The sequence below is a fragment of the Myotis lucifugus genome, unplaced genomic scaffold (genome assembly GCF_000147115.1).
Source record: "Myotis lucifugus unplaced genomic scaffold, Myoluc2.0 scaffold_0, whole genome shotgun sequence".
NCBI classification, from domain to species: Eukaryota; Metazoa; Chordata; class Mammalia; order Chiroptera; family Vespertilionidae; genus Myotis; species Myotis lucifugus.
In genome coordinates, this window is record NW_005871048.1 from 20294848 (window position 1) to 20322777 (window position 27930).

The window sequence follows — 27930 nt, forward strand, 5'->3', positions numbered from 1 at the left end:
AGTTCCGCTTCCGGCAGCACCAGATAAGTCGCGAGGAAGCTTAAATCCTGTCGTTTGCATTTAGGACCACTTCGGTGAGTGGTCGTTCAGGTGTGCTTTGTCATACCTAATGAATTTTAAAGTGAGGCGTAACCTGGCAGTCATTTCAAAGCCGTTCCCGTCGACTAGCCGAGGAAGGGTTTAATTGGATGTTGCGCAGGCGCCCTTGGGGCGGCAGGGCCTTGCGGGGTCCCCGGTCTGCAGAACAGAAACTGGGCGATTTCCGTTTTCGGGCCTGGGGAGATGCCTAGTCGGTGGAACTGGGTTTTACTTAATGGTCGTTTTTCTGTTTGTGCTAAATTTAGTAGGACTTTGCCTTTAAGATTTAGCCGCTTAAACGCTCTGGAAATGCCCCTTTAAAGTAGCGTCCGAGTCTCCGAGTGAATTCAAAAGTTGAGTGCTGCACTTGGTTGACGTTGGAGAATTCTCCCCCCTTACTTTAGCATAGTTGTCGTTTAATCTGGAATATTACCCTTTTGCCCCAAATGAAAACCTCCTGTGCAGGGAGAAACGCTCGCTCAAGGGAGAATATTGTCTCGTTGTCTTAAAGGAAAAGTACCCATTTTATCTCTGGGTTTTCCTTAAATGGGCGTTTCTAACCTAAAGTGGAGAAGTAATTTTCAAAAGGAAATTCATTTATCACATGTGACTTCATTTCGATGCATTTGGAGATGAAGACATTTTTGTTAAACGGATGTGTACGTTGAAATGAAGCGCAGATTACAGCGAATTGTCTGGGATATTTAGATTTCCCAGTCTTGGACGCTGCATAAAATTGTGCTCTTACATTGTTCGGGGATTAAAATAGAAAGAATTAAGAAGTAAAATTCTGATCACAAGTTAACATGCGTATCGGAATATTTCTGATTTTGAGTCTTTAACTTGGAACATATGCATGTAACTTTTAGAGGCTTAACTTGGTGGCCTTGATGGGTTTTGCCCTTGGTGAAACAGTGAAATCCTGATTTTATTTAAAGTGATGCTTCACTGTCTTTATTGCACACACAAGATAAAATTATTGAAGGAATTAAGTAATAAATATTAACACAGATATTCATTGATTTTATTTGATGTTGTGCAAGGGATAGAGTGTAAACAGTTCAGCCAAAGATGACTGACATTTCCTCTTGCAAAGCCAGAAGTGGTAATGAGCCACCTTCGTTCAGGACCTTTTCTTTTTCTGACTGTCCTAAATTGTCGATTAGGTAAGGATTTCACAAACATCACTTATATTAGCGTTGACGGTGGAGCTGGAGAGCATTGCGCCTTCTCCAAGCCGCGCGGCGAACCACCTATAGCGGGGTGGGACCTGGGGCCCCTCCCGGGGCCGCGGCTCTTGGCGCGGATGTCAGCCCTCGCATCTCCCTGTGCTTGTGGGCTGGTTTGGTGACGCGCCGGGTGTCAGGATTAATTCCGATAGCCTTATGGAATGGATCAATGAGGATAACCTCAGAGAATTTGGAACATATGCCCTCTTTTAATTCAATTTCAGACAGGGAGGGAGAGGAGAGAGAGAGAGAGAAACATCCATGATGAGAATCATTGATGGGCTGCCTCCTGCACGCCCCCCACTGGGGATCCAGCCCCCAACATAGGCGTATAGAATGGAACCTTGACCTCCTGGTTCAGCGGTCAATGCTCAACCACCAAGGCTCAGGGGGAGTGGGGAGGGGTTTCTAGGGACCAAATGGTGAATATACTTTGAAAAGAAAAAAAATCTACTGGTTCTTTAAGTTATTCTTTTATGTAAATACCAGGTATTAGCAGCAAACTTTTAACCATCTATTTAAAACACTACTTTTGTGAACTAATTTTCTTTCTTTTCCATTTTCTATGTGTCCTTGTCATCTGTGTCTACTTCCAGAACTATAAGCTTGTGAGCCCCTTTAGACTATAATCTCATTATAAAGTATGCAGCTGTTGCCTTTTCTAGGTTTCATTGTTAGTAAAACATATACTTTGCCAGAAAACATTAATCAACCATTAAAGAAAGGAGTGAGGTTTTAAAATCTTATTCCTTGTAAAGATTTTGAGAAGTGTTCTCTGTTACTTTGAACAGCTTGATATGGATAATAATACTTAAGTATTTAAACAATAATTATATGATTTGTAAAGGACTTTCAAATCCATTATCTCATTGATCCATGTAATTGTGAAAAAGGTGGGATAAGTATTATGTCCTTTTTCTAAATGTGGATACTGAGGCTTAAGTAACTCACTCACTAGAAATGCTGACTCCTAAAAGCCTTATCTTCTCAGACACACCGTACTACTAGTGCCACATGTATGCAAGTAATGTTTTCCCAAAGTGAACTTTGGAACATGTGCCCTCTTTTAATTCAATGCTAACTCTTCTGTTAGGAAATGCAAGTAATTCTTTACTTATTGACAAATAGTTGAATGATCATCGTGTCCCAAACACTGTGTGAAACAATGTAAGCACTAAGAATTAATAAGATCTATTCTTTATTTATAATTTAAATTATTTATTACAAAATCACTTTATAACATTTACTATCAATTCTCGTCATTGGTAATACTTAGTATTTTTAGGTTTGTTTTGTTTAGTTGTTTTTGCCATTTTGATGGATATGTACTAGTATCTTTTAGTGGTTTAATTTGCATTTTTCATTGTGTAATGGTTCTGAGTATCTTTTCATGTGTTTATTTACCACCCATATCTTCTTTGATGAGTGTCTGTTCAAATCCTTTGCGCAGGGGTCCTCAAACTTTTTAAACAGGGGGCCAGTTCACTGTCCCTCAGACCGTTGGAGGGCCGGACTATAGTTTTTAAAAAAACTATGAACAAATTCCTATGCACACTGCACATTTCTTATTTTGAAGTAAAAAAACAAAACGGGGACAAATACAATATTTGTATTTGCATGTGGCCCGCGGGCCATAGTTTGAGGACCCCTGCCTTTGCCCATTTTTAAAATTGGATTTTCTTCTCATTATTGAGCTTAGGGGAACGCTTTATAAATTATGGACATAAGTTACTAGTATTTATTATATACTAGTATATGTACTTCAAATGTTTCTTAATTGTAATTTTTCTTAACAGTATCTTTAAAAGAACAAAATTTAATTTTTTTTTCTTTTGTGAATGTTCTTTTTGTTTGTACCTAAACTCACAAAGATTTTCCTTTTTGTTATCTTCTAGAACAGGAGTGGGGAAGCTTTTTGGTGCCAAGGGACCATTTGGATATTTATAACATCATCCCCGGGCCATACAAAATTATCAATTAAAAATTAGCCTGCTATATTTGATCAAACATTTAATTAACTCACCCCTAATGCCTTTGCAGGACCAGACCAAATTATTATGTGGGCCTACTATAGCCCGTGGGCCGGATGTTCCCCACCCCTATTCTAGAAGTTCTATAGTTTCAGGTTTTACCTTTTGGTCTATGACCCATAGTGGGTTAATTTTTACAGTTGGTGAAAGATAAGAGTTGAGGTTCATCTTTTTTTTCATATTGATATTTAGTTGTTCCAGCAACATTTCTTGTGAATATTATTCATTCTCTGTTGAATTACTTTGGTGCTTTTTTCAAAAATCAATTTATCATTTCTGTGTGGCTTTTTTCCTAGACACTCTATTCTCTTCAATAGGCCAATGGCTCTCATTTTGCCAGTACCACACCGTCCTGATTACTACAGATATACCCCATAGATATTGCAGGTTCAGTTCCAGACCACCGCAATAAAGTGAATATCACAATAGCGAATCACACACAGTTTTTGTTTTCCCAGTACATATAAAAGTTATGTTTACACTATACTGTAGTTTGTTATAAAGTACACAATAACATTCTCTAAAAAATATACTTACCTTAATTAAAAAATACTTTATTGCTAAAAAGTGCTAATCATCATCTGAGCCTTCAGTGAGTCATAACCTTTTTGCTGGCTGAGGGTCTTGCCTAGATGTTGATGGCTTGCTGACCAATTAGGGTGGTGGTTGCTGAATGTTGGGGGTGGCTGTGGCAGTTTCTTAAAAAAGACAAAAATGAAGTTTTCTTCATTGAAAACTCGTCCTTTCATGAACAATTTCTCTGTATCATACAATGCTGTTTGACAGCATTTTGCCCACATTAGAAGTCTCACAAATCCTGCCACTGCTTTATGCACTAGTTTACATGATATTCGAAATTCTTTGTTGTCATTGCAACAATCTTCATAGCATCTTCACTTTGAATAGGTTCCATCTCAAGAAATCACTTTGCTCATCCATAAGAAGCAGCTCCTCATCTGTTAAAGATTCATTGTGAGATTGTAGTAATTCAGTCACATTGTTATGCGCTACAGCTAATTCTTGTTCTTTTGCTGTTTCCATCATATATGCAGTACTTCCTCCATTGAAGTCTTAAATCCCTCAATGTCGTCACTGAGGGTTGGAATCAACTTCTTCCAAACTTCTGTTCATGTTGATATTTTTACCTCTTTCTATGAATCACAAATGTTCTTAATGGTATTTAGAATGGTGAATCCTTTCCAAAAGGTTTTCAATTTACTTTGCCCAGATCCAGAGGAATCATTTTGCCAGCTCTAGCCTTATGAAATATATTTCTTAAATACAGTCATGCATCGCAAAATGACTTTTTGATCAATGATGGGACCACATATACAACAGTGGTCCCATAAGATCATAATGGAGTTGAAAAATTCCTGTCGCCAAATGACATTATAGCCATCCTAACATCCTAATGCAATGCTTTACTTATGAGTTACTGGTCTATGTATTTACTATACTATACTTTTTGTTGTTTTAGTGTGTACTCTTTATACTTACATTAGAAAGTTTGCTGTTAAACAGTATGCTGTGTTACACCAGCAGCAGCCTCATATATCTTATGTTTACTGCATTTCTTCTTTAAAAAATCTTTATTGTTGAAAGTATTATATACTTCCCCCCCCCCATAAACCTTTTCCAGCCTGCTCCCGTCCTCCCTCACCACCCCATTGTCTATGTCTGTGGGTTATGCATATATGCATACAAGTTCATTGGTTGATCTCTTCCCACCCACCCTCCCCTGTCTTCCCTCTGAGGTTCAATAGTCTGTTCATGTTCCTATGACTCTGGGTCTATTTTTGATCATCAGTTTATTTGGTTCATTAGATTCCATATGTGAGTGAGATCATGTGATACTTTATCTTTTTCTGACTGGCTTATTTCGCTCAGCATAATACTCTCCAGGTTCATCCATGCTGTTGTAAATGTTAAGAGTTCTTTCTTTTTTATTGCTGTGTAGTATTCCATTGTGTAAATGTAACATAGTTTTTTTATTCACTCATCTGCTGATGGGCACTTAGACTGTTTCCAGGTCTTAGCTATTATAAACCCTAATGCTGTGAATACTATGTTTCTTGATTGCATCATTTTTTTCTTGTGCTTGATTTAATCTCGTGTTGTTTTGTACAGTAACATGCTATAAAGGCTTGTAACCTAGGAGCAATAGGCTATACTATATAGCTTAGATACATAGGGGGCTATACCATCTAAGTTTGTCAAGTGCACTCTATAATGTTAGCACAATGATGAAATTGCTTAAAGATGTATTTCTCAGAACTATCCCCATTATTCAGTGGCACATGACTGTAATAAGACTTGAAGGTCAAATTACTCCTTGACCCATGGGCTGCAGAATGGATGTTGTGTTAGCAGGCATGAAAATAACATTAATCTCATTGTACATCTTCATCAGAGCTCTTAGTTGATCAGGTGCATTGTCAGTAAGCAGTAATATTTAGAAAGGAATGTTTGTTTTTTTCTGAACAGTAGTTCTCAGCAGTGGTCTTAAAATATTCAGTAAATCCATGTTGTGCTGTTATTCAGGATTTGTTTTTCCACTTATAGAGCAAAGGCAGAGTAGATTTAGCATAATTCTTAAGGATTCTTGGATTTTGGGAATGGCTTCATTAGTCCCTAACCAAAGTCAGCCTGTTCTTTGAAGTTTTAAAGCCAGGCATTGACTTCTCTCTAGCTATAAAAGTCCTAGATGTCATCTTCATCATCTTAACTGTATTTTAAAGTGTATAGTTTAGTGGCATTAAGTACATTTACATTGTTGTGTAACCATCACCACCATCCATCTTCTGAATGCTTTTTTTCTTGCATAACTGAAACTCTATACCAACAATAACTCTCCTTTACTCCCAACCCCCACACCCTGACAAACACGATTCTATAAATTTAACTTCTCTAGGTACCTCATATATATAGACTTATACAGTATGTGTTTTTGTTACTGACTTATTTTACATTAGCCATAATGTTCATGTTTTAGTGTGTGCCAAAATTTCCTTCCTTTTTAAGGTTAATAATTATTCCATTGTATGCATACAGTATATCCCAGGGGTCCTCAAACTACGGCCCGCGGGCCACATGCAAATACAAATATTGTATTTGTTCCCGTTTTTTTTTTTTTTTTTTACTTCAAAATAAGATATGTGCAGTGTGCATAGGAATTTGTTCATAGTTTTTTTTTAAACTATAGTCCGGCCCTCCAACGGTCTGAGGGACAGTGAACTGGCCCCCTGTTTAAAAAGTTTGAGGACCCCTGGTATATCCCATCTTGTTTATCCATTCATCCAGTGATGGAAACTTGGGTTGCTGCCACCTTTTGGCTATTGTGAATAATGCTGCTATGAACTTGGATGTCAAAGCAATCTCTTAACCCTAATAGAATGTAAACTCCATAAGGGTCAAGAGGACACATGTCTTGTTTATTATTGTATCTCCAGTGTGTGTCCGGCACATAGCAGGAGCTCAATAATATTTTTTTAGATCAGTGAGTAAACCTCATATTTGTCTCTAGCAACTGTCTTGTAATTCTTTGCCTTCATAACTAAACTTAAGCTTATTATATACACTTTTTCAATGCCTATTCATTTTATACCTCCTTAGTCTGGTTTCCACTTGCCCCGTGCTACTCTATTACCAAAACCACTAGACAAATTTTAGTTCTTATACTATGTAACCTCTCCTCTACTTTGTGTTCAAGAGCTCTTTATTCCCTAGACTTCTATGACAGAACCTCTTCTGGATTTTTTCCTATTTCTCTGGCTAATCTCATGTTGCTGAGGGATTTCCAATATATTTGGGAGAGCGACATATAAACTAGGAAGTTGAATAAAGTGTTGCAGATTTTATGAAAGTGGTGCATGTACTGTGGGTGCACCAAGGAAGGTGTGCACAATTCTACCTGAGAGGAAATAGATGTGGTCAGGAAAGATTCATAGATGAGTGTATTCATTAATGTGAATGTTAAAGGATAAGGATATGTCTACTGTTCTTCTTACTAGGTGTACTTTCCATGAAATCCTTCTTCCACTGCCTTAACTTCATCTACATGCTTAGGTCATCCATGAGCTCAATACAACATGTTCAATACTGTCATTGTTCTCCCTAAGCCAGAACTTCAGAAGTGATCCCACACTCTTAATTTTATTCACTCACACATTCAGTGAGTCACGATTCTTATAAAATGTATCTGCCTATTTCCACTGATATTTCTTTGACTCAGAATTTTATCATTTCTTGCCTCAATTATGCAGTTGTCCCCTAACTGTACTGACCTCTCTGTTTTTCCACCCCAATCTGTCTTTCTTATTGGTGCAGAATGGACTTTGTGGGGTAGAAAACTATAAATGCAGCCTGTAAAGGTCAGCCTCCCAGGGCACAGCAGCAGGGAGAGAAAAGCCGAAAATGATTCTGGATGGGGTGGGGGTGGGGCCAAACAGAAAAGCAGCGCAGGATCACTTCTTTCAACTGAAAATATGAAAGAAAAAATTTTCTTTTTAAAGAAAACTAAAATAGAGAAGTTTTCCTTTATTTTGGCCTATTCAACCAGATTTTTCTTTATAACATAGAGAAGGTATGCATAAAATAAAAAATAATTTCTGATCCAAAAAGCAGCTTATTTATAGTTCAGAAGAGTGCATGAGCTCTAGAATAACTAAATATCTCCTTTCTTCTTTATTATATGAACATTTCCAAAATATACCTTTCTCATAAATGATTTGAATAGGGTTTTGTTTTTTGTTTTTTTGCATTTTTCAATGACCATAAATATATATAGAAGTAATATAAAACTGAATTTCTCTCTTTATAACCTATCGTTTATTTAAATGTCTCATAACAGAACCATCCTATATAAGTAACGCTTTAGTTAATGGTACTGAGAGACTTTAAACAAAACTTTTTGAAGTGTACTTGTTCATTTCCTTTTTTCCTCAGTATGTGGAAAATTGTCAACATTTCTTACCACGTGGAACGAGACAAGATAATTTGTCATGATATATCTCAAAAATAACATTTGAATATTTTAGTTCATATACATCATATTGTTCCTTTTCTATACTACAAATTATCTCTCTCAGGTAATATTTTGTGAATATTCAGTTCATATGTAAAGCAGAAGTGTGATAGTCTGAACTGAAAAAGCAACTGAATTAGCTTATCATTTAAATTGTATCTTTAATATATATATATAGATAGATAGATAGATAGATAGATAGATGATAGATTGATTTCAGAGAGAGGAAGGGAAAGGAAAAGAAGGATAGAAACATCAGTGATGAGAGAGAATCCTTGATCTGCTGAAAGAAAGTCAAGAAAATTCTATGATCCTGTATAATAAAAGCCTAATATGCTGAATGTCTGGTTGTCCTGCACACCCCCTACTAGGGATCCAGCTGCAACCCAGGCATATGCCCTGACTGGGAATCCAACTGTGACTTCCTGGTTCATAGGTCTATGCTCAACCACAGAGCCATATCAGCCGGGCTAAATTATATCTTTAAATATCTTTTACCTAGGTTCACAATGGTACGTAGTGGAAAAAACGGTGAACTTCATCTTAAACAAATTGCGTATTATAAACGAACTGGTGAATATCATCCAACTACACTACCAAGTGAGAGAAGTGGAATAAGAAGAGCAGCAAAAAAATTTGTCTTTAAAGGTAACATTAAGGCCCCAAATCTTGAATATAGAGTTAATATAGATGCTTCTCCATATGTGTTCTTTATGGACTCCTGAAAGTTTCTGTAGTAATTGGTTGTTGCTAAACAATTACTAGTTGAATTGATGGTGCCACTCAATCAAAAGCAAAATAAAAATCACACAGAAGTTAACTGAAGGCCATGAAAAGGGCATTTAAATTTATAGACAGAAAAGATACCTTGGGATAAAAAGCAATAACCTATACCTAAATTAACCTTGCCTGCTTTTTCCCTCAGGTGGTTTCTGCCCTAATGGTGTATTTTGAAGACTCATGTTACTATCAATGAAAAACTTATTTGATGCTTAATATGAAAATGTTGACAAAGTTAACTTGTTTGTTTACTATACTTATTTCTGTGGTTCCCTCCTTTCACTGCCATTAAATAATTTCTGAATGGGTTAAATATTAGTCAGTAGAATATATGTATTGAAAGTTTATGATAATTTTTGCCTCTTTTTCTTCTTCCAAAGGGTAAGGGAAGTTTGGAATGAGAAAAGTAAGAGGTATAGTCACAGATAACTGAATGTTGGTGCTATTAATGAGAATTTTGGCTAGAGGCACAGAATCAGGCTTTCCTCAAAGAAAGTCAAGAAAATTCTATGATCCTATATAATCTACACTAATAAAAGAGAAAGATGCAAATTGACCATACCTTCGCAACACCCACCAGCCAGTCAGGAGTGTGTATGCAAATTAACCCAACAAAGATGGCGGGTTAATTTGCATATGCAGGCGGCCGGGGGCGGGGCACTTGCGTTTTGCCATGGCAATGACGCAGGCATTCCGCACCGCTCCAGGCCTCTGGGCAGCGTGGGAAGGCGGAAAGGCGGCTCCAGGACAGAGTGAAGGCGGAAAGGCGACTCCGGCCGGAGCAAAGGCAGTGCTGGCAGCCAGGGGAAGGAAGGCCCATTCTTGCACTAATCTTCATGCATCGGGCCTCTAGTAAAAGCCTAATATGCTAAGTGTCCAGTTATCCAGTCATCCATTCAACCAATCAAAGCGTAATATGCTAATGATATGCTAAGGCTGCTCAACTGCTCGCTATGACGTGCACTGACCACCAGGGGACAGACATCGACTGGTCACCAGTTGCTGTGATATGCACTGACCACCAGAGGGCAGATGCTCTGACTGGTAGGTTAGCTTGCTGCTGGGGTCCGGCTGATTGGGACTGAGTGAGATGGGCCGGACACACCCTGGAGCCCTCTCACAGTATCTTTCCGGCAGGTCAACCTCCCTTGTCCCTCCCCAACCCCAATCGTGCATTGGTGGGATCCCTCGGCCTGGCCTGCGCCCTCTTGCAATCCGGGACCTCTCGGGGGATGTCGGAGAGCCGTTTTTGGCCCGACCCTGCAGGCCAGGCTTAGGGACCCCACTGGGGCATGAATTCGTGCACCGGGCCTCTATAAATAAATAAATACCTATTCATTTCTCCCTGTGTACATAACTCCCTTAAGCTTAAGAACAGACATACTTCTTAGACTAAAGTGAGGATTCATTGATTAATTTATTTAATCATTTATGTAAAAAATGTTTACAAAGTTCCTAATGAGCAGGTCACATCTCAGCCTTGGAGATACATTGACGAATAAGATAGTAAGGTTCCTGCCCTCAAGTTGCTTAAATTCAAGTAAGGACTGTTCCACTGAGCATGTGCTTAATTCGTCATATTAGTAACTTAGTGGTGTAATCTGGATTTCGAACAGTTACCTCATCTACACTGGAGAGGCGATGTTTCTCTCCCTGCTAGATTCTTGTCAGGTATCCTCCAAAGGAAAACAAACTATCTTGAGGATTAATGTTCTCCGACTTTCTGGCTTTACCAACCCCACCTCCAACTCAAATCCAGAAAAATTTTAAGAGAGGTGGTTGCTTACAAAAAATGGAGTTATGATGAAATACTATTTCAGAAAATTCTGTTCCTGAAGTGGCTTATCTGTACATAGTTTGCTAATTCATGCCATTTTTAGAAGGTGTCTGCAAGTATTTTTCTAGTTTGAGTATCCCATAGAAAGTTAATTTCATACTTCCATAGTTTTACATGCTTTGGTGAGCAAGCTAGTTCTACTTATATTGCTAGATACAAAGTTATAGCAGCTAGTGCTCCTCATACATATCTAGTAAGTCTAACAGCTGAGAGCCTTTCAGATTGTATGTTAACATCATTACAAATATTCTGTCTTAGAGATAAAAAGGTTTTTAATTGTTTTTAAAAACCCTCATGGTTTAAAGATAAGGCTGTGATCATCTTAAAATTATATAGATCTCTAAAAATTGCAATTATATTTTTGTCTCCTTTATTCTAGATAAAAAGTTGTTTTATGTTGGAAAAGACAGAAAACAAAATCGTTTAGTAATTATTTCAGAAGAAGAAAAAAAGAAAGTCCTAAGAGAATGCCATGAAAACAACACTGGAGCCCATCATGGCATATCCAGAACCCTCACTCTAGTGGAATCCAATTACTACTGGACTTCTGTGACCAATGATGTCAAACAGTGGGTATGGCTGTTATTTAGAATATTTTGAATAATGTATCTGTAATAGATATCCAAAATTCATTGCTCCAGATTTACTCTGGATAGCAGTTTTCATTTACCAGTTAACTGCCACGATATTTTGAATTTAATTAAAAAAGGCCCGCCGCTTGTGACTTTAGATGCTTATGGTGTACAAATGGTTTAGTACCGTTTGTGTGGGTAATTTAAAAAAAAAATTTTTATTGATTTTTTACAGAGAGGAAAGGAGAGGGATAGAGAGTTAGAAACATCGATGAGCAAGAAACAACAATCAGCTACCTCCTGCACGCCCCCTACTGGGGATGTGCCCACTGCCAAGGTACATGCCCTTGACCGGAATTGAACCTGGGACCCTTGAGTCCGCAGGCCGCCACTCTATCCACTGAGCCAAACCGGTTAGGGCTGTGTGGGTAATTTTTGTACAGAAAATTTTGTGTATTTTATTTTCCTTCAGAATTCTTCTTTAAAATCACTAAAGTATAATTTGAACTAGAACAAAGCATTATTTAAACATTATATTTAGACAGATTTTTTAGAACTAGACTTTCATCATTGATCTCTATATAGGCAGAATATAAATGGGGTTGAAATTCTTTTAACTAAATGACCTCATTGATGGCAGTCATCCAATCTTGATGTGAATTCTTAAAGTGAATATGTTCATAAAAAGTCAGGCCCTGTGTGTGCTCTCATCTTTTGTGCCCATTTCATCTTGCCATAGAAAATGTCAAATATGGCAGAAACCTAAAACCAGCTAAACGCAAAGTCAAGTTGTGAAGATAATGAAATTAGTCTGAGTTTTGTAACTTTGTAACCTACTAGGACATTCAACTTCTTACAATAAAAAGTTCACCCAGAAATTCTGGGATTCTTGCTGGTAGATGAACTGATTTCTACTCTTTCTAGTACATTCAATTTGCAAATGGTAGGAATTCCTTGATATATATGTGAGATCCCTTTAATAATTATAATAGTGCATCTAAAGGATGGTCATTTTAGGCATAAATAATTAAACCAACACTTAAAAAAGTATAATTTATGAGTTACCAGTTTATGAATCTATGCAGGTATTCCAAAGACCTGGATATTTGTATTTGCCTTTAGAATCTGCCACAGTTCCTTTATAAACATTTGATGAAATCTTTGTCAAATTTGAGGATGGATATGATTTTTGAAAATAACCAGGTTATTTGTATATAAGTTGTAAAATAAAACTTTTGATAAAAAGTAATTATACATTGATATTTCTCTCTCTCTCTCTCTCTCTCTCCCTCCCTCCCACCCTCCCTCCCTTCCTCCTTCTCCATCTCCCTCCCTTCCCCTTCCTCTCTCTAAAAAATAATCTATAAAAAAGTGACTATAATTGAATAAGATTGTTTTAAAATTTTGTTTAGGGGTTGGTTTAAAACTAGTTTCCAAAGTAGAATTCCAGAAATATGTTGAACAATGACACCATCCATATGTTCATCCATTGATCTCATCTCATTCACATGAGAGCTCCATGATAGCATGGGTTTTGTTTTTATCCATTCTCTTTTCCCAGGACCTAAAGGAATTTTTGGTATCTATAGATATTGTTTGAATAAAATTATGTGTTAATAAATATTTGTTGAAGTAGATGTATGAGTTAATTTAGAGTGATAATTTTTTTTTAAATGTTTTATTGATTTTTTTACAGAGAGGAAGGGAGAGGGATAGAGAGTCAGAAACATTGATGAGAGAGAAACATCGATCAGCTGCCTCCTGCACATCTCCTACTGGGGATGTGCCCGCAACCCAGGTACATGCCCTTGACCGGAATCGAACCTGGGACCTTTCAGTCCGCAGGCTGACGCTCTATCCACTGAGCCAAACCGGTTTTGGCTAGAGTGATAATTTTTTAAAAAACCTTTTGCTTATAGAAATTATTATATATTTACATACTGATTTCAAATTATAGCAAAGTTATCTTAAGATATATTCATTTCATAAATATTTATTGAATGTAAACCAGAATTATGTTCCATTTGAGTAAAACTCCTTATGATGGTCATTGAAGTCCTAACCGGTTTGGCTCAGTGGATAGAGCGGCGGCCTGCAGACTCAAGGGTCCCAGGTTCGATTCTGGTCAAGGGCATGTACCTTGGTTGTGGGCACATCCCCAATAGGGAATGTGCAGGAGACAGCTGATCGATGTTTCTCGCTCATCGATGTTTCTAACTCTCTATCCCTCTCGCTTCCTCTCTGTAAAAAATCAATAAAATATATATTAAAATAAAAAAAAGATGGTCATTGAATAGTATAGCAACTAATATTTACTTATTATCTTGAATAGGAGGTTTTATTTTATTCTAGAATAATCCAAAAATTTCTTATTCAATACACAAAGTACCTATTAACTATTAAAGATTTATAAGACTGCTTTTATTATGTTGAATATTTAAAATTTACATGTCTTTTCTTCACTGTGTGCCTGTTTTGCAGGTATATGCTTGTCATCATTGTCAGGTGGCAAAAAATACAGTTATTCTAGCACCTAAACAGCACCTCAAGGTGGAAAATCCATGGAGTATAGTTACTGTTGATCTAATGGGTCCATTTCATATAAGCAACAGACGTCATGTATATGCTATGATCATGACAGATTTGTTCACAAAATGGGTTGTGATTTTGCCTCTGTGTGATGTTTCAGCATCAGAAGTTTCTAAAGCTATTATCAATATATTTTTCTTATATGGACCTCCTCAGAAAATAATAATGGACCAAAGAGATGAGTTCATTCGTCAGGTAAGACAGCTGAGGTCTAAGCTCTAAAATCAGTAAACATATTCTCGGGTGAGGATTATACAAACAAAAATCTGAGTAAAGAATTTTATTACATATATATTGCATATTCATTTACTGACATAGATAATTATGTAAAAAATAGGTATTAAAACACTAAAATAAAAACCCATAAGGTTAACCATGGAATTATTTTTAAGAGGAATAAGATTATAGATTTTTTCTTAATTTTTCAATTTATATGTATTATCAAATTGCTTTTATAATTTTAGTGATTAAAATATGCATAATTGTCTGTTGCTTTTGTCATATAAATTACTAGTGCTCAGCAATAATTAGTTATCCTAATCTTCAAATATAGATGGCTCCTTCTAGACTCTTGCAGGTAGTGAAGCCCAAGTAACTAGATCTAGCCAAAGAAATTGAGTGGATGGATGTGTGCCACTTTTACAGCCCGAGGTAGTGAAAAACTCGTGCTTAATTCTTCAATCCCCCAATCTTACTCTTTTCTCTGGAGAACTGACAGAATATTCCAGATATTATACTGGAGAGTGATGGAATTTCTCTAATCCAGAATTGCTGGAGCACCTAGTGGAGAATAGTTGCTTTGGAAAGACATTTTGACCTACAACTGACTTTGAATGAGCAAACAGTAAAACTGTTGAATTAAGCCTCGGAAACTTGAATGTGTTTTGTAATTGCAACATAATCTTGACTACCTTGACTGACACAGCAGTGATCTGCAAAATAGGGTATGTAAGACCCTGTTTTGTTTGATGACAATATTAGAAATTCTGTTTATATTTCTTTTTATCTAATAAGAAAGAAATACAGCTTTACTAATAATGTGGACAGATTGATAATTGCATCCTGAGTCAATAAGGCAAATGATTGTGTGTCACACCTACTGTGCCAAGATATCATAAGAGAAAAGTGAGAATCCTCAATATATAGGAATCTTCAGTGGTTCCCTGTCTCTGGCTTTCAGCAATAATTGAATTTATGGCTATCGTGTAATTTTCAGCAAAGTGAATCCTCACAGAATAGCCAGGTGGCTTAAATTTCTTGTAATAAAACATGATAATATTAATAATGCAGTCACCTATCAACCACAAGAAAATGATAGAGCTGACACTTCTAATTAACTTGTGGTATTAGATCTTTCATAGACACATTAATGAAATGAAAATAAATATGAACTAATCCAATCTGATAGAAAATTGGCCACCAAAATTAAAAATTATAAAGTATACTATTTGGAAATATTTGCTTTTACCTCTGTTAATGAGGAGCCTCACCTTAAGTGCATATACTGCTTCAAGAAATTAAATAATGACAGCATAAAGCCAATATGAATCACCAGCAGTTTTTCCAGTCATGTTTAAAATCATGTGATAATCAATCCAGCACTTTGAAAATTTTACCAAAAGTAACAATAAATACTTATAAGTCTCTTTTAAGAGGTTAAATAATACAAAAAATTAAAAATCACACGATTGGGAAAATGTGTTCTTTTTGCTGTGATTTAAATGGCTTAAATATTACAAAGAAAGCATAATGATTGCCAAATGTTTTATTTTGTCAGCAAATACAGAAAACACTGGTAAAGTGTTGTAATAAGATCAGAACAGTGTACACAAAGTGGGAGATTTATCATATAGTTGGATGAAAATACACGTTTCTATGGTAACTTGGCTTAGAATATTTGTTGAATTGTTATTCAATAAAATATAGATTTTTTTTGTAAGCCTCTGAAGAAGAGAGAATAAACATTTTCAAATGTAAAATTACTTCTTTAATTTTAGAAATATGTCTTATGGAAAACCAAGATTGTAACCACTAGTGGGATGTCTGGTTTAATGGGAAGAAAAAGAGGCTATTGGGGTAAGGTTATCAAGGTAGCATCTCACAGATGGATTCACTGGGTCATTCCTAGGAAATTTCTTGAAAGAAAGAAGTTGAAGCCATTCCAAAGGTGCCACTTAAAACCATTGATTATGACCCCAGATTGAAGCTTACCCAAATATACCTATTCTCTGGGATTTCTTTTTAGTTATTTTTTAATTAAAAGGAGATAGCTTACTACTACATAGTATACCAGTATTAGCTAGAAATTGTATTCAGCTGCAAGTAACACAGAACACTTCTCTTCCTCCCAGTATAAAAATTTAGGTAAAAGAAGGCCCAGGTTGGAAGGGTAACTCTGAATGTCATTGGGAACTGATACTTCTAGCTTTAAGAGGTGACTGTCAAGCTTGTGCTTCCAGTATGGCTGCCAGAGCCCATGCCACAAAGTCTACATTTTAGAAAGAGGGGAAAGGTAATGGGCAAAAAACCCCCCAAAAACTAGTACCAGCTGAGTCCACCCAACAACTACTAAAAGCCCAACAATTGCATTTGTAACTTTTAAAAAAGATTTTTTTATTGATTTTCTTTTTAGAGAGAGAGGAAGGAAGAGAGAGAGAAATATTGATGTTAGAGTGAAGCGTCAATCAGGTGCCTCCTGAATCAAACGGGCAACCTCTAGGTGCACAGGATGACGCCCAACCATCTCAGACACACTGGGCAGGGCTCTAAACTCATTTTGACTTCCTTTAGGTCGTGTACATTACAACAACAATAATAGTAACATTAAGAGTTATAAATTGCCAAGAACTGTTTTAAGTCTTCACATTTACTCATTTAATTCTCAAAAGAATCCTGGGTGGGATTTTTCTGATTTTACAGATGAGGAAATTGAGTACACAGAGGTTTGGTGAGTTGGCCAAGGTCATGTAGCTGATAATTGGATTATGTGACCTAGTGTTTTTTAGAAACTATTTACTGGATTAAAATGTTATTTGTACTCAGAGTTGATATTAAATTCTGTTCTTCCACTTCCTTGATGTATGTGTGTCCCTGGCAAGGCACTATACTTAGAAAGCTCCAGCTTCTTATCTTTAAAATGGGGTTAATATTACCTTATTAGATTGTCGTAATGTATAATGACAACAATATAAAGCATTAGTCCATTGACCAGCACATAGTCAGGACTCAATAAATTATAATTATTATTTTAAATAAAAAATAGATGTTTTTATATAAAATGGCCATGGTCAATGCAAAAGGCAAGTTTCAATTTCTTTGAAACCTTTTAATCAAGGGAAAATAAAATCTTAAAGTCAGCTTTGTTTTATATATTTTTCAGATCAATATTGAACTGTGTGGATTGTTTGGCATGAAGCAAATTGTAATTTCTCATGCCTCTCAAGCTGTTAACCAGACTGAAGGTATACCCAACACCATCAAAACATTTCTTTCCAAACACTGTACTGACTACCCAAACAACTGGGATGATCACCTGTCAGCTGTTTCATTTGCCTTCAATGTAACTCACTTGGTATGTGCCTTTTTGTAATTCTATACTTTTAAGTTATGAGTATTTCTTGCCAAATAAGTGTTTTATTGTAAATTGTTGTTTATTTTCCTTAAAATAGGAGCCTACTAAAAATACGCCATACTTTCAAATGTTTAATCGAAATCCTTATATGCCCGAGACTTTAGATGTTCTCCACGAAGTGGATGGTGATGATACAAGTATGTTTGCCAAAATTCTAAGTGCAATTAAAGAAGCTGATAAAATAATGGAGAATAAGACAACTTCAGTGGGCCAGGTGATTCTATTTAATAGAAAACTCTATAACAGAAAAATCTATAAAGTGATATTTCAAAATTCTGTAGCATATATACACACACGGATACAAACACACACACACACACACACACACACACATCTGATACATCCTTAAACCAAATTCTTTTTCCACCAAATTCTGCTTGTCTTGATTAAACATGGTGCTTACTAGCTATGAAATTCTGAAAGACAGTTATAGGAAAAACATGCATTTTGGAATCAAGTAGAGCAGAATTCAAATCCCTCATCTTACCGCTTTCCAGTTGTTTGACTTGGGCAAATTACTTAATCTACTGCAGTTGACTTTGTTTGTAAAGTTGGGGTAATGCTGACTTTCAAATATTGTTTTAAGGATTAAGTGGGACTCATACCTAACTTTGAAGTAGCATCTGAATAAATAATTATTTATATTATTATCTGCATTTACCTTCAAGAAGCTATAGCTCTTTCATCCCCTTTGTTCTCTCTCTCTTTTCCCCTGCCCCATACTTGTAGATGGAGAATAACACTGTTGATGAAACACATAAAAACAAAATCATTGTTAAAAAGAAACCAAAGCAGTTAAATCCATTTCAACTAAAAGTGGGTCATGAAGTTTTAAGGCAAAGGAAAAACTGGTGGAAGGATGGTCGTTTCCAGTCGGAATGGGTTGGTCCTTGTGTCATAGACTATATTACAGAAAGTGGATGTGCTGTTCTGAGAGACAACACTGGGACTAGGCTTAAAAGACCTATCAAAATGTCTCACCTTAAGCCCTATGTAAGAGAATCCAGTGAACAAGGTAAATATCTGTCACTTCTCTATACTTTTACTTTCTTTGAATGAGGAGAGAAGTTAAAAATAAAACCCCACACATTTTCATTTTTATACAACTTGGTATAGTTTTAGATCCCAGGTAGTCTGTTTTATTAGAATATCTCTTCTGGAACCATCAGGCTTAAAAGAGATTTTATTTTGATTGCTAGTGTGCTTCTCACACTTTCCCATAGTTCATGTGGGAGATACTGAGCCGTTTCACAAAAGAATTAATGTGTTCTCTATGTTCATATTCAGTATTTTATGAGCAACTTTGTGTCTCATTTTAGCATGAAAAAACAGCAACTAAGATAATGCCAAAAACAAACATACTGTCCAAAATCCTGTTGTGAGATAAATTTATTAGAGGACTTAAAAGAAATGTGATTAGTTTTTAACATTGCATCATAGTCAGGTGGGTATGGGGGAGAGGGCAGAATGGTGTGTATTCCAAGTGTTATAAGGTGCTATAAGAAGAGGTGATAACACCCTAAACAAAGTTATATATTCCCCCAGATACGGTTCTGAGCAGTCAAGATATCCTGATTTCTTTAACCGTTTCTTTCATAGACTAGAGCTGAATGACATTTTGCTATGGCTTTCAGATTAAATCCCACTTTTGTGAGACTTTTGTTTTGTCCGAGTGTATCTGCTCCCTAGAATTTCTCTGGGTTGGATAACTGAGATGGAGTTCATTGGTACCTTAGCCATTCAACTTTGCCTTTTCCATAAAGAAAGATAAAGCATCAATATTATTTGAATATGAATAACAATTTATGGAAGATACAATTTAGTATAGTTTTAAACAGTATAAATAGCTGAGTTCTTTAACAGTCTTAATAATAATTAGAAGAGCACCAGATAACCTACACTTTATAGGACACTAGAGGCCTAGTGCATGAATTCATGCACGGGTGGGGTCCAGCTGGCCACCTCCCCCGATTGGGGGGGGCAACCGGGGGTGGGGATGACTGGGGGGAGTGGCCACGGCTGGCTGGGGGAAGGGGCCACAGGAGGTTGGCCAGCCAGCCCCGCCCCCGATTGGGGTGGAGGGGCAGATCGGAGGCTGCCCCCCAATCGAGCTGGTTGGCTGACCACAGTGGGCGTCATAGTGACTGGTCGTTCTAGTCGTTCTGGTGTTCTGGTCGCTTGGCTTTTATATATATACTAGAGGCCTGGTGCACAAAATTCGTGTACGGGGGGGGGGTGTCCCTCAGCCCAGCCTGCACCCTCTCCAATCTGGGACCCCTCGAGGGCAGTTGGACATCCCTCTCACAATCCAGGACTGCTGGCTCCCAACCACTCACCTGCCTGCCTGCCTCGTCGCCCCCAACTGCCCTCCCTTGCAGGCCTGGTCGCCCCTAACTGCCCTCCCCTGCAGGGCTGATCGCCCACAACTGCCCTCCCCTGTTGGCCTGATCACCGCAACTTCCCTTCCCTGCAGGCTATCTTGTGGCGGCCATTGTGCCCACATGGTGGAGGCCATCTTTGACCACATGGGGGCAGCCATCTTGTGTTGGAGTGATGGTCAATTTGCTTATTACTATTTTATTAGATAGGATACTAGTGGCCCAGTGCACAAAATTCGTGCACGGGTAGGGTCACCATGCCTAGCCGGCGATCAGGGCTGATTGGGGCCTTCCTTCCCCAGCTGCTGGCCGGGGCCTTCCTTCGTTTCACACCGCCTCCTGGTGGTCAGCACACGTTATAGTGAGTGATCGAACTCCGATCTCCTGGTCGAACTCCCGAGGGGACACTTTGCATATTAGCCTTTTATATATATAGATAGATGAAGCCCTTGGAGTCTGTTTGCTCAGTAATAGCTCAGTTGTGGTTCTGATTTGGGTCACAGCTCTCATATTAGAAGCTCGTAGTGCCTTTCCATCTGCTTGTGACAGATCCAGTTGCTCTATTAGTAATCTTATCTTGAACTATTTGAATTCAGAAAGCTCATGGTACCTTCATTTTCTTTGTTAGAAGATAAGCACTTTATTTCTTGTGTTTCTTAATTCTGAGCTATCCTTTATTATTTCTCCCTTCTGCAATTTAAGTAGAAAAAGCTTATGCGGATACATTTCCTTTCTTCTTTAGCATGATTTTCTTCTTAACCTTTGACATTCAGCTTCTTTCTAATGTGTTAACCTCATTAATACAAAATTTATATTTAAAGTATTCCTGTTTCAGGATCTGTTCCAACGTTTTGCAATTTGCTCTTGCCAAAGAAAAAAGCCAAACATTTTGCTACTCCTGAATATTTTAGAATCCAGTTGTGTAGAACAGTTTCTAAACCGAGGCTGTATACTCTTTGCTGCTTTCTTGAATTCTCTGCAGATACTTTTTCCAGTATATAAAGGAAGTTGCAATTTTAGTACTAGTGTACACATAAGGAACCTGAGATTGGTGGGTAAACTTGTTTTTCTTGTTAACCAAGAAAGTGTTGATCTGGCCATCTTGGAATCTGCTTCGTGATTACTGTTTGGTCCTTTTTATGTTTCTCTTATTTACAGAAATTCAAAATATAGTGGAACTTCAGTTCTCAAACTTAATTCATTTCAGAAGGCTGTTCAAGAAGCAGTTTGTTTGAAAACTGAATCCTTTTATTCCATTAGAAATAATGTAAATTGAATTAATCCGTTCCAGACCCCCAAATGATTCCCTGTTTTAAGCCTTCTTATAGATAGTGCCTGTCTAATGTACTATTTAATCTATAAATAAACGCTTCTTAAATTCATTGAACCATCCCCCAATAGCCTTAAATGAATTTTTAAAAAAATCCTCACCCAGGTATATTTTTTTCAATTGATTTTTAGACAGAGTGGAAGAGAGGGGGGCAGGGGAAGAGACAGAGAGAGATACACACATTGATTGGACCCTTTGGTCCAAGGGCCCATTCACTAGCCAGGGCCTTAAATGAATATTTTAATATATCACTGCTTCTGAAATGCTATGACTGGCTAACTGCTTTTTGTTTATCCAGTCAGCAACAGTTTTTCTACCTGTTCAATTGCCTGTGATTGTGAGTACTTTCACACCCTTGGCAACATTAGCACTCTTTTTTTGTTTGTTTGTTTGTTTATCCTCACCAGAGGATATTTTTCCACTGATTTTTAGAGAGAGTGGAAGGAAGGGACTAGAGACAGAGAGGGAGAGAGAAACATCGATGTGAGAACATTGATTGGTTGCCTCCCACACCCGACCAGGCGGTATGTCCCCTTGACCTGAATGGAACCAGGACCCTTCAGTCCTCTCACCAATGCTCTATCCACTGAACCAAACTGGCTAGGGCAACATTAGCGCTCTTGATGGTCTTTATGTTTTAAAATTGTGCTAATCATTTGATTTCCACAGCAACAAAAGCCTTCTGTCCTTTGTTGCCTGAGAGACACTTTTGGACATGCTGAGGTATCAGCATGAAAGGGTTGTCAGGTCCAAAACTGAAGTTTTGGTTGACAACTGAGACATTTTTTTCAGTGAACTGTTTGATCGAGAACCGAATTGTTGGAGATGGGAGATGTTCCAGAAATGAGGTTTGACTGTAATGTGATATCGGCAGTCTTTTTTTCAATATCACATATTTTCCTGAAAATCTTCACCTCAGAAGCTGATTTTAAAGAGTCTTGAACTAAATTTAAAGCAAACAAAATGTCTTTGAATAAGCACCCCACTCTTTTATTTGACATACATTTGGATGAGCTATAGCCAAAAGAACTATGAATTTGTCTGTACTTGTCATTGCTACTTTTACCAGCCTTGAGATTTTGTAGTTGTATTAAAGGTTCATTGTCCAAAGCAGATATGCTTCTGATGCCAATTTCTTATCCATTCTTATCCAGAACATGGTGTAGAGAGAGCACATTCTGTACCATGTCTACAATGTTTCTCATTATTACTTTAAGCAATCCTATTTGTCATTTTGTCTCTCTAAATGACAGGCATCTTTTCAAGATTAATTATTTTAACAAGAAATTTAATGATATACCATAGTGTCTCTTTGTAATCATAATGTTCCCCTTTGAAATGAAAAATGTTGTTGAACCATTGCTTTATCCATTATAGATTTTAAATAGTTTCATTTGTTTGTTTTGTTTTGGATAGGAGTTATTGTGATAGATTGTGTCTGCCTCTCCCAAAAGATGTAGTGTGATGGCCCTTCACAATTTGTAAAATGGTTTTCATTATATGTTGTTTCCTACTGCTGCTAAAGAAATTATCACACTTTTAGTGGCTTAAAACAATACCAGTTTATTATCTTTCAGTTCAGTAGCTTAGAAGGTCCAACATAGGTCTCACTGGTAAAATTTTACTAGTAAAATCCAGTCATTGTCAGGGCTCTGTTCCCTTCTGTAGGCTCTAGACAAGAATTTTTCCATGCCTTTTTTCACCTTCTAGAGCAGCGATTCTCAACCTGTGGGTCGCGACCCCTTTGGCGGTCGAACGACCCTTTCACAGGGGTCGCCTAAGACCATCCTGCATATCAGACATTTACATTACGATTCATAACAGTAGCAACATTACAGTTATGAAGTAGCAACGAAAATAATTTTATGGTTGGGTCACAACATGAGGAACTGTATTTAAAGGGCCAGAAGGTTGAGAACCACTGATCTGGAGGCTACCTGTACTGCTTAGCTTGTGGCCCTCTTCCTTTGTCTTCAAAGCCAGCATCACATCACATCACTCCAACCTTCTATCTTCCACATTTAAGGACCGCAGTTTTTGGGACCAACCAGATAATTCAGGATAAACTCCCCATATTAACATAGCTTGTTAGTAACTTTAATTCCATCACTATCCTAGTTCATCTTTGCCATGTAAAGTAACATATTCACACATTCCAGAGATTAGTACATGGAGATCTTTAGTGGCCCATTCTGCCCACCACAATAAGGTCTACACCCATGAAACAAAACAAAGCTTAGTCTCTATATTATCAAGCCCATGATCTTGACTTTATTATTTAATATAGTTTATGCAAAGAGCCTCCCTTTGACCTTTTAGTTATATAATCTGAACTCAGTCATTCAGTTCTCTGTTGTTAGTATTGGTTATTTATTATAACAACAACTATGTAGAATCAAATTATGGTTATTGTTATTTTATCAGAGAAGATGAGTATGGCAATACATTCTAATGGTTTAGGATTATCAGGCTATATATAGGAATAGTCAAGTCATCTCTCTTCTGAATAAGAAAATTAAGTATTCTGAAACCCTATACTTTTCTATTTGAAAAAATAAATTAATCCAAATCACTCAGACTTCTCTGAGGCTTTGATTTTAATTTATTTTTCTCCTTAGGGATATTTAAATTTTTTTATTCTTTTTTTTTACAGAATAGTCATGGGGGTGTAAACTACAGCATAGTTAATATAGTCAATAATATTTCATAAATAACTATGGTGTCAGATGGTACAAGGTTTATTGGGATGATCACTTAGTAAATTATATAATATCTAATCACTGGTGTACACCTGAAACTAATAGAATATTGTATGTCAACTATAACTGAAAAATAAATTAAAACACATAAACAAGCAAACAAAAAACTTTAGAAAGGGTAATATGAACACAAACCTAAAAAAGTCTAAAACTAATTTGCTTCTTAAACTTATTTTTTACTCCTTAAAACTGCATAAACTGAAATACTGCTTTCATCAGACACAACTAAATCAATATATTGAGAAAAGAAAAATACTTAGTCTCTTGTGTAATGGGACTGAGTAGAAAAGTCCTTTAAAAACGTTTGTTTAGCCCAGCCAGTGTCGCTCAGTGGTTGAGCACCGACCAGTGAATCAGGAGGTCAAGGCCCGGGTTGTGGGCTCAATCCCCAGTGGGGTACACAGCCAATCAATGATTCTCTCTCACTGATATTTCTATCTCTCCCTCTCCCATCCTCTCTGAAATCAATCAAAATATTTATCTCTCTATAATGAAGACAGAGCTTATCTTGTTCTTTTTTATATCCCTAACTCAGAATTCTAGATCAGTACTATCCAATAGATATACAATACAAAAAATATGCAATATGTAATTTTAAATTTTCTAGTACATTTAAAAAGTACAAATAGGTGAAAATAATTTTAATAATATATTTTATATAACCTAGTGCAGTGGTTGGCAAACTGCGGCTGGCGAGCCACATGCGGCTCTTTGGCCCCTTGAGTGTGGCCACGAAGTTTCAATCACACTGTACGTGCGTGCCTGCACGTGGTATTTTGTGGAAGAGCCACACTCAAGGGGCTGCAGTTTACCGACCACTGACCTAGTGTATCTAAAATATTATTTCAATATGTATGTAAGGTCTCAAGAGTCACTGTTCTGGTAATTTTTTGTAATCTTTTTTTGAAGTTAAAGAGCATTTCTATTGGTTCCAGTAGACTTAGACCATAGTAGGAGTTAAACATATTTGACCTTTCTGAATGAATGAGAATATTGTGGGGTTTTTTTCTACACAAAAAAGGCTTGAAATCTCCAGAGTAGTTTTCTATTGCATTTGTGTAGAATTTGCTGAGTATAATCCTTATTACAATACGTTACTTTTCTATATATATTAACGCCTAAGCGACCATTTGACCAGTAGCTATGATGCACACTGATCACCAGGGGGCAGACACTCAACGCACAGGCATGGAAACATGAAACAGACTGATGAATCTCAGAGGGAAGTGGGGGGCAGGAAGAGATTAACCAAAGATCTTATATGCATACTAGAGGTCTGGTGCATTTGTGCACTGGTGGGGTCCCTCGGCCTGGCCAGCGGGGTTTGGGCCAAAACTGGCAGTCCAACATCCCCTGAGGGATCCCAGATTGTGAGAGGGTGCAGACCAGGTCAAGGGATCACACCGGTGCACGAATCCATGCAAAAGGGCCTCTAGTTTATAGTTTAAAAGAAAAAGTGTGTGTGTGTGTGTGTGTGTGTGTGTGTGTATCACATATATAGAATGAGTATCACTTATATAGAACCTCTCTTCTGACAAATAAGTGTGGTAAAGTCCATTTGTTACTAAGTCTAATATAACTAGTAAGTACTTAAGCTCAAGATCTATAAATGCATTTCTAGCATATCAAAGTGGTAACTTTATTTCTCTCTATATAAACTTTCAAATTCATATATCATTTTATTCATTCTCTGAAATGTTTATTTAGTGGGTAGGAGAATCCAACGAAGTTAATCTTGCTAGTTAATTCTTATTACTTGGGATTTTGTTCTTCATTTAGCATTGTTTAATTTGAAATGATGTTTAATTATAATTCTAAAAGGCAAACTTATGTTTCTTCTTTCAGACAGTCTTTATCTCTTACAAAGTTCAGTAGTGGCAGATCATGACTACATTGGACTGCCTGAAATTCCAGTTGGAGCATACCAAGCAAGTATTCTGGTAGAAGACGCAACTATTGGTGTAGCCGATAATGAACTATTGACATCAAGCAAGGATGGTGAACTATTAGGATATAGAAATACTAAAATCTCTCCGTTAATAGAAGATAATAGTAATCTTGAAAAGCAGACATTCTGTTTGTTGGACTCCTCAAACCAAGTCCTTGAGTATTTAAGTTAGTAAATATCAAAATTTATTTATAGTGCTTGTTGAGAATATATAACCCCTTGAAACTTGATATTTTTTCCATTGAAAAAGGTTGTATAGAAGTGTCTGGACACACTCTTAATAACTAAATTCTGAACATTTATTTTATAACTATTTATTGATCTAAAGTTGTACCTTTTGAATGTTAGTGCATATATATAAGGGCAAAGAAAGCAGATAATATATAGAATTCACTTTTTCTTCTAAAAAAAATAGGCAATGCTTGTTTCTTAGGAAGTAAAGTAAATTTCAGCTCAAAACTTTCAGATCTTTTGATATGGTACCATGTTTTCAGTTTTAATTTTTTAAAAAATATTTCTTTAAAAAATAAATTTGAACTATCTTGAATGGTATTAATAAATATTTATTCAATCATAACAATGAATTAAGTGAAATTTCTCTCTGTGTCACTGGAATGTCTAAAAACAATATTGTAGGGCTCTAGCCAGCATGGCTCAGTGGAAAGAGTGTCGGCCTATGGATTGAAGGGTCTCCAGTTTAATTCCTGTCAAGGGTATGTACCTCTGTTGCAGGCTCGATCCGCGGCTCCGATCCCCGGCTCTGGTCGAGGCGTGTGCGGAGGCAGCCAGTCAATGTGTCTCTCTCACATACATGCTTCTCTCCCTCTGTCTCTCTCTCTCTTTCTTTCCCTTCCACTTTTTCTAAAAATCAATGGGAAAATATCCTTGAGTGAGGATTAACCAAAAAAAATTTTTTAGAAACAATATTGTAGGAAAATATTTAGTTATTTAATGGGTTCTTATAGGAAGGATATTGACAATTTTACCTTGTTAGTCTCAGGATTAGGATCTGAAACTATATATTGATTTGAAAGCATTTGTGCATTTTCATAATATATTTTAGAGCCAAAATCATTCATTAATAATATTTTTTTCTACAGTCTTAAGTAAATATTAAAAAGGAAGTGAATATTAATGATAAAATAACTGATATCAAAGATTTTAAACTATCATTTCTATGTTGTTTATAATTTTACTCTTCAAATATTTGTTATAAAGCACTTTGAAGAATACTGTGGAAAAATTAAAAGATGAGTCCTGTGTCTGATCCTCATAAGGGACTTACAGTCTGGAAAGGAATGTGGACCAAATAAGCCATGTACAACACAAGCACTAACTCTGCGAAGATCTAAGGTGAAGTTATGCACATCCTTCCTACTCACATTACAGCGATCAAAGCTATACACACTGCTGATGGGTATAGGTTTATTTTTGTGGTGATGACAATGTTCTAAAGTTAGTGGTGGTGGCTGCATGACTCTGAAAATAATAAAATTCATTGAATTGTACACTTTACAAATTCTGTTAGAGGCCATATATGATGAAAGTTATTTTCCTAATAAATAGTCAATACAAGCTATTCAAATAAAAAGCTAATTTTATTACTGAAATCCCAGTATTCTAATGTAGAAGTTCCAAATACAGATTTTTAGTAAGCAAATGCACAGATTATATATATACACATAGTCTTGTCTCTAATGGTTGCCGGGCTCTGTCAAGAGTGAAAATACAGGTCCACATACCATA

General features: G+C 36.7%; 1 protein-coding gene across 2 annotated transcripts; it reads left to right on the forward strand.

Annotated features, from left to right (window-relative positions):
- GIN1 (gypsy retrotransposon integrase 1) lies at positions 1–26761 on the forward strand. Of its 2 annotated transcripts, XM_006081186.3 has the most exons (8): positions 1–74; positions 8863–9008; positions 11357–11550; positions 14031–14333; positions 17518–17709; positions 17807–17983; positions 18499–18784; positions 26082–26761. In XM_006081186.3, exons 2-8 carry the CDS (start codon positions 8870–8872, stop codon positions 26354–26356), a joined length of 1566 nt encoding a protein of 521 aa, XP_006081248.1. In that variant the 5' UTR covers positions 1–74; positions 8863–8869; the 3' UTR covers positions 26357–26761. The 2 variants fall into 2 exon arrangements, with proteins under 2 accessions (XP_006081248.1, XP_014321838.1); XM_014466352.2 differs by lacking the exon at positions 14031–14333 and having other exon boundaries at positions 13–74.
- The last annotated feature ends 1169 nt before the right edge of the window (positions 26762–27930 follow it).

Bases quoted from the DNA above. Each gene is read 5' to 3' on its own strand.
- GIN1 (XM_006081186.3), top strand. From the start codon at position 8,870: ATGGTACGTAGTGGAAAAAACGGTGAACTTCATCTTAAACAAATTGCG. The intron at 14,334-17,517 runs GTAAGACAGCTG...TATATTTTTCAG, and splicing joins GAGATGAGTTCATTCGTCAG to ATCAATATTGAACTGTGTGG. The intron at 17,984-18,498 runs GTGATTCTATTT...CCATACTTGTAG, and splicing joins AGACAACTTCAGTGGGCCAG to ATGGAGAATAACACTGTTGA.